A 7,482-nucleotide genomic window follows, 5' to 3' on the forward strand; every position below is an offset into this window, starting at 1 on the left:
TAATGTCGGTTTCCAATTTTTTTTACCATAACCAATCCATTAGTAAATGGTTTGGTTCGGTTTCTTCCTAATCGGTTTGGTTCGGTCCGGTTCCGACGGAAAACCGAAACCATGTTCAACCCTAAATATACAGTTAGCCACGTCTACAGAGAAGCAAATCAAGCGGCAGATGGTTTAGCAAACCGAGCAGCGAATAATTGTTCCATAGGGAGACTCACGACAACAGTATGGGAACATACAATTCCGCAATCTATTAGTTCTATTGTAATAGCAGACTCTATGAATATTACGTACCCCGTTTAATTTCAGTCTAATTTAATAAATTCCATGCTTCCAAAAAAAGAAAAGAAAAAGGCTTATATGGAAACAAAAACTACCACTTTGGCATACTCCCAAATGAAGTTCTTTACACTGCGGAAGCCGGAAGCATTTTTTGGTTAAATCCGAATGTATTAAAAACATCAGCTCACATTTCACAAATATCTGCTGCTTCAACCAATGATTTCCTGATGATCGTGTGAGATTACATCACTTGAGCAAAAAACATCAATTCTTTTACTCTGTTGGAACAAGCTGGGGTTCGGATCAGCTGACTGGACGCAGAATTTATCAGAGCTCCGCCTCATGATATTTCTTCAATATTTCCGGTGTAATGCCCCTGATGTTTGGAACTCTTTCTACTAATATTTTATTTCGTTTGAACTGCGTTGCAATAAAGCTGACTAGTGCAACTAAAGAGAAGACACAAATTTAAGGAAGAACCGCACCAAAACCTCTAAACACAAAGACACAAAAGTGAAGGGAATTTTGCCAGTACTCTCGGGCCAGACACCTGTACGATCAGCATTTACTTATTTTCAAACTGAGCAATTTGAAGAGGCTCATCTTCTCAATCAACTTCTGTCACAGGTTAAATGGCTTATATTACAGCTTTAGACTTGAACTAGTCAAATCTAAAGACTGACCCATACAAATAAATTGCAAAACTTATTTGCTAGATTTGGATCTCAAATTGTCCTTGCCATCTTTAAGAAGCTTTACCACACCTCTCATTGTGGGTCTTTCAACTGGATCCTTTAATGTACATTGTAAAGCCACTGACATTACTTTCATCACTTCTTCCCTTGCTGCTGTATACATAATTTCATCAATCAGACTTGGATCAACAATCTCCTCGATGGCATCCTTACTGCTCCATCTGGAACTAACCCACTTAGCTATGCCGGTGTCATCTGGTAATGAAGGATCCAATGCTTTCTTTCTGGTTATCAGTTCAAGCAGAACCACCCCAAAACTGTATACATCCCATTTCTTCATCATCGCCATCGTTGTAGTTGTTGTAAACGCGGTTTCTGGCACACAAGTAGATATCAGAGCCGATTTCAATAAGTTCAAGCTCGGGTTAGAACAATGACAGAAAAGTTCTTAAATTTAACTGGAAAATCAAATTCACAAACTATCTTGACAATATGATGTTTTTGAAGTAGACACGATAACATAGTTTTTGTAGTTTAGGGGCTCTGTCTTTTCACCAGTTGAACAGATTTCTGAACTGCTTCACCAACTCAGACTATATGTTTCTGTGTCTGAACTGTAATTTAGGGGTTCCGAGTCAGTGAAACAGTTCAGAAATCTGTCCAACTACAAGGGTAAGATAATGTTGTTAAGTAAACTACAATGTTAAGAATCTTAATCAACATATGTATTACCTGGTGGAATATATCCAACAGTACCCACGACTGAGATAGAATGAACAGAGGCAGAAGAGTGATCGATGAGCTTCGCAATACCAAAATCGGATATACGTGGCTCCATATCCGAGTCCAAGAGTATGTTCTTAGGTTTAATATCTCGATGCACAATAGTGGGATTACAGTCATAGTGGAGATATTCTATACCGTGAGCTGTCCCCAAAGCTATTTTATAACGAACATCCCAATCAAGAACAGGTTGTGGACTAATTTCATGCAGAACATCATGAAGACTGCCATTCTGCATGTACTTGTACAAGATCAGCCCATAGTCCTTTCTTAACCAGAAATCTTCCAACCTAACAAGATTTCTATGTCTGATCTCCCCAACAGTTTTAATTTCTCTAATCATACTTACACTTGCTCCTTTGTTCTCTATAAATTCAAGCTTCTTTAGCGCGTACACTTCATCCACACTCAATGACGCCTTGAATACAATTCCATGAGCACCTCTGCCAATGATAAATCTCTCATTTAAATTTTCAGTTGCGACCATCACCTTGTTCAGCAGGGATGATGCCCCCTCACCCTCCAACATATCAATTTTCTTTTCTGGATATCTATGTCCCATAAATACAAATGCTAAGATGAGAACCACTAGGACACAGGTTAACAGAGCAGCAAGAGCTATTAGCACAATCTTTATTCTACTGAGGCCTTCATGGTTTGATCGCTGGTCACAAACACTGAAATTTATGAACTTCATGCAACCAAAGCCATTATCAGGATGACAAGAAACACAAAGACCTGCATTTCCCAGAAATGAAGATGAAGAAGAGTTTGGTAATTTCAACAATGTTTCAGGAACCGGGCCAGTGAATTGATTATACGAAACATTCACCTCAATTAACGAATGAAGTTTACCAAGCAGTGACAGGCTTCCCGTTAAATTGTTGAGAGACAAATCCAACCTCTGTAGCATACTCAATTTTACCAACTCCATGGGTATCTCACCTATTAGCCCATTATCGCTGAGATTCAAAGCATACTCTAGGCTGTACAAATCCCCCAGTGAGGACGGAATAGAACCGCCAAATTTATTACCGCCAAACTGAAGCTCTGAAAGCTTTCCAAGTCCTTGCAAGAAATCTGGAATACCACCAGTGAACTGATTTTCACTCACTAACAAGGTGGTCAATTGTCTTAAGCTCTGGAAACTTGATGGGATTGAACCATTTAATGAATTAAATCCTACATCGAGTAAATCCAAATTTACACACTTGGTAATTTCTTGAGGCAAAGGACCTTCCAAATAATTATCCGATAGATACAACTGCTGCAATTCGACAAGATTCCCAACCTCCTGGGGTATAAACCCTGTAAGCTTATTCATAGACAAGTTAATAGAAGTAAGATTGACGCAGTTTCCGAAGCTTGGCGGGATCGTTCCATTAATGAGGTTCCCACTTATGTCTATATATGACAGGTTATGGTTTTTCTCAAAGTCTGGGATGAGACCAGTAAGCTTGTTTTGCTTAAGAATCAATCTTCTCAAAGTCGAGCAGCTTCCAACGCCTGAAGGTATAGTGCCTTCAAATTGATTCAGACCCAGATTAAGAAGTCTTAATTGTTTTCCGAAACAGATATGTGTTGGTATTTCACCGAAAAACTTATTGTTAGTGAGTTCGACCTCAACTAGACTACTATTAATACCCAATGTTTGTGGTATGACTCCAGAGAACTGGTTATCGAAGAGAGAAATATTTTTTAAATGATGCAGTTCAGTGATCTCCAAAGGTAACTCACCAGAAAGACTATTGTTATAAACAAAAATATTTTCAAGTGTTGGGATTTTCCAAATGCCTAAAGGTAGCTCGCCACTCAGATTATTAGTAAACAACTGAAGGGTTTTAAGGTTAATCAAGAATCCTAGTTCAGCTGGAATTTCACCTTCAAGCTGATTCATATCCAAAAATAAACTTGTCAAGGATGTACAGTTACCTATCTCAGGCGGAATTTTACCAGATAAATGATCTTCATTGAGGTAAAGAAGAGAAAGCTCACTTAACAAGCCAAGGGAAGATGGAATATGACCAGTTAACATATTGTCCACAGCAGCAAAAACTGTAAGTCTACTACAGTTCCCTAAACTAGACGGAATTTCTCCGGATAAACTATTAGAAGACAGAATCAACTGATTAAGATTTTTGCAATTACCCAATCCCAAAGGAATCCTACCTTCTAAGTTATTGTTACTCACATCCATATAAGTTAAATTTTCAAGTCTACTCAAACTATCAGGTAAAAACCCCACCAACCGATTATCATTCAAAACAATCTCTTCTAGTTTGGTACACTCCCCTATTGAATAAGGAATCATTCCAGATACTTGGTTATAACCTAACCACAAAGATATCAACTCAGCAGCTTTTCCTACACTATCTGGGATCAAACCCGTAAAGTTATTTGAATCCAGATAAAGATACTGCAGATTTTGAATATGAAACAGAAATTCAGGTAACACACCACCAAAAGTGTTATCAACAAGCGAAAAGTAACTCAATTGATTCAAATTCCTCAAACTTTCAGGAACTTCACCAGTAAAACCATTTGAAGATATATCCAAGTACTGAAGATTACTACAATTTCCTAACTCATTTGGAATTCTACCGGATAGAAAATTGAGACTCAAATCAATGGTTTCAATGTATCGAAGGTGTCCGATTTCTGGTCCTAGTTGACCCGAAATGGCATAGTTAGATAAATTTAAAGAAATTACATGGTGTTTGCTGCCACATTGAATACCTAACCAGTAACAAGGAGTTGAGTTTGATGAATTCCAGCTTGAGTTGTTGAACAAAGAAAGTAAAGCTTTTCCTTCAGAATTTATAGCAGAAATTCTAGGGAAAGAAATAGAAGCGAAGAAAATGCAGTAAATGAAAAGCGAAGAAGCCATGGAAATGAAGAGGTTCTAGCAGTGAGTGAAGTGTGAAAGTGTGATTTGTGTACCGAAGAAAGTAATGAGTTTCAAGGGCATTTTACCTTTCTTCTTGTTGGAAGCTCAGTGTGAAAAGAGAAGAACTTTGCTTTGGAGTGGGGACCGACCTTGAGGAAGCCATGTTAACCGAGGCTGTCTGCCTGTTTTAATAGTGTTCTGACTGTTGTCTGTGTCTTCACTCTCGTTTTTGTGTGTCAGAATGAAAGAACAGTTGGACTGTTCTAGATTCTTGGTCTAGTGTTCATACTAGGTTCGGTTCTTCTTAATCGAAATGATAACATATTAAAAACAAAGAAAATAACGCCTATCGCCTCTACCTCCATACGAGTTACTCTGGACACCACAGTGTCCATCAAAAATACAGCTTTTTTGATGGAAAGCATTGACCGAAGGTCTTTTGACCCTCGACACCAACATCTGTCCCGATATAATTCTTATCCGGAAACTGTTATTCTGCTCCAATATCAAGTTACTGTAAACCCATAGCTTACCTATATAGTTGTAATTGATGAATTTTCGGGTAATATACACCCTCATGTAATAGTTCCTTAGTAATTTAATAAATTTCATGCTTCAAAAAAAAAAGTAATGTTAGATACTAGAAGTAATCCGTGCCGTAACGACACTAAATAGTAAATAAAAAACGGGATACTTATATTAATTAGGGACATAGGAAAAAGATAAAAACGGGATTTAAATAGTAAATTGGAGATACCCCATATCCTTCTATTTTATTAATTCCTAATCTACCCCACAAATGATGTTTAGTTAACTAATTACATATTAGTTTATTAATGGTTAGTAAATCAAATGAATTAGAGTCGTTAGTTTATAAAGAAGAAGAAGGTTTGAAGGAAAAACCGGAAAAATTATGGTGTTTTAGAAATTGGGTGGAGATGAGTTATTCTACAATTCGATGTTGGTTTGAATGAAGAACCAACACATGAAAATAAACAAGCTGAAGATTTGAAAAGATCTTTGTTAAACCATGGTTAAAACTTGAAAAGTTCGCAGTGTGTACCGGCGTGGTATTCATAGTGGTACCGGCATTGAAATCAAGTCGCCGAGCATGCCGGTAAATTTTGTATATCGCCGGCATTGTATGAGGGTGAACGAAACAATGCCGACAAGAGTAATCAATCAGAATTTAACTTTTTTTTTCTCATGTGGCTACGACATTGAGTTTTATTCATCGAGCATGCCGACACATGTATACCGGCATTGTAATAAAAATGTCGAGGATGCCGACACATTTTCTTTCCAGTATTGTTGTCATTCTCAGCTCGACTGGCATGTCCTCCTTCCGGCTTTCAATTTGCATCTTATTTTCGTTCCTGAAGAGCTTGAATTGAATTCTTTAAGCAAGTTTCAGAGTTTTCTCCCCCACTTACAGTTTTGGAATCAAGCATGGACGGAGCCAAGGGTTGACTAACCCTGGCTCTAACCCCCCCTAAATTCTAATAATTACATGGAAACCCTCCAAAATTTATGCTATTTTCTGCATTTAGCGCACCTTGTGCTTGGTCTTTAGCCCACTCGGTCCAACATAATTATAAGAAATCTTTTTAGGCCCTCTTAATCTTAATCTCTGGCTCTGCCACTCAATCAAGCACTCGTCAACATCCGTCGGAGTACAAAATGGTGTGAATCAAGGTTCAAGCACTCATAAACCTGTCCAGAAACATGGTTTATCCATGACGTCGAAAAAACGCAATCAGGAAAAACGGGTTCCTCCGTCCAAATATTGCTTCCAATAGCTGTTTTGGCATTGGTAGTCATGTAGTTTTTTTTTCTTGAAGCATAGTAATCATGTAGTTGGAAGATGCATCATGCATGGTAATCTCTACATATGGCAAAGCCATATATGGGATTATTGACCCCTCGTCATTAAAATTTTGCAGCTAAAGATGATAACGAGCTAGCATACACTAAGATGGACACTAATATTTCAAGGAAGTTGCTGAGAGTTGGAAAAGAAAGGCCCCCAACACCTCGTGGAAATGGTACGCTACAGTATCAATCAGCCCCTTCTGCGAACTGTTAACTTTCGAAGTCTATTATTGGGGCGTCACATTTCAATAGAAGGGCTTCACTCATGATATTAATGTCTATTTAGTTGGTTAGGGGGTGTTCTGAAGACATTTAAAAAGTCTAAATAGTCATTCCATCAATTTAAACCTAATCAATAAAAGAAAAAACTAAAATCAAAATCAGATTTTCTTTTATCTCAGTGATGGGATCGACGAGAACCCAACAAAAAATTGATAATCAATAACTCAATAAGAAAACCAACATCAACCCAATGGTTTTCGATGTTTGATTCGGCACAAACTTGTATGATTTTCCTTGGTTAGTATTAAAAATGGTTTTATTTTTTCAAATAGTTAGGAAAATTAGATTTCCAAAACCAGTTACGGTTAAGTATCCTCAATTTTCTAACCGTAATTTTGTTCTCAGAAGCTGTTACGGTTAGAAAAATAAAAACTTCTAACCGTAATATGAAAAATAAATAAATACAGATATACTTACGGTTAGAAACCTAACCGTAAATATTATTATGGTTAAGTTCGATTCTCAAAAAGCTAACCGGATTGGGGAAAAACATTTTCAAGTTTTAAAAATTAGTTACGGCTGGGTTGTTTAAAATATACCAACCGGAAGTTGTCAACCGTAACATACTTACGATTTGTTTTGCTTTTATGGAGTTAATAGTAGATTCTCTTGATATGAATCCATGCAAGAAGGGAACACGAGGAGTTTTTATTGCCTGTTCAAAATTCTTAATATCCACTT

At 37.3% G+C, this 7,482-nt stretch overlaps 1 protein-coding gene across 1 annotated transcript; it reads right to left on the reverse strand.

Annotated features, from left to right (window-relative positions):
* Positions 1-300: 300 nt before the first annotated feature.
* Positions 301-5,104, reverse strand: LOC113297762 (receptor-like protein kinase). Its single transcript, XM_026546339.1, has 2 exons — positions 1,710-5,104; positions 301-1,352 (listed from the first exon to the last, which is right to left on the reverse strand). Exons 1-2 carry the CDS (start codon positions 4,645-4,647, stop codon positions 988-990), a joined length of 3,303 nt encoding a protein of 1,100 aa, XP_026402124.1. The 5' UTR covers positions 4,648-5,104; the 3' UTR covers positions 301-987.
* Between the last annotated feature and the right edge of the window lie 2,378 nt (positions 5,105-7,482).

Source organism: Papaver somniferum, chromosome 7, assembly GCF_003573695.1.
Source record: "Papaver somniferum cultivar HN1 chromosome 7, ASM357369v1, whole genome shotgun sequence".
In the NCBI taxonomy this organism is placed as follows: Eukaryota; Viridiplantae; Streptophyta; class Magnoliopsida; order Ranunculales; family Papaveraceae; genus Papaver; species Papaver somniferum.

What these genes read in the sequence shown, in the direction of transcription:
- LOC113297762 (XM_026546339.1), bottom strand. Translation starts at nt 4,647, where the DNA reads ATGGCTTCTTCGCTTTTCATTTACTGCATTTTCTTCGCTTCTATTTCT. An exon ending in TGTTGGATATATTCCACCAG is followed by an intron (nt 1,353 to 1,709) that starts GTAATACATATG and finishes CTTGTGTGCCAG; the next exon opens with AAACCGCGTTTACAACAACT.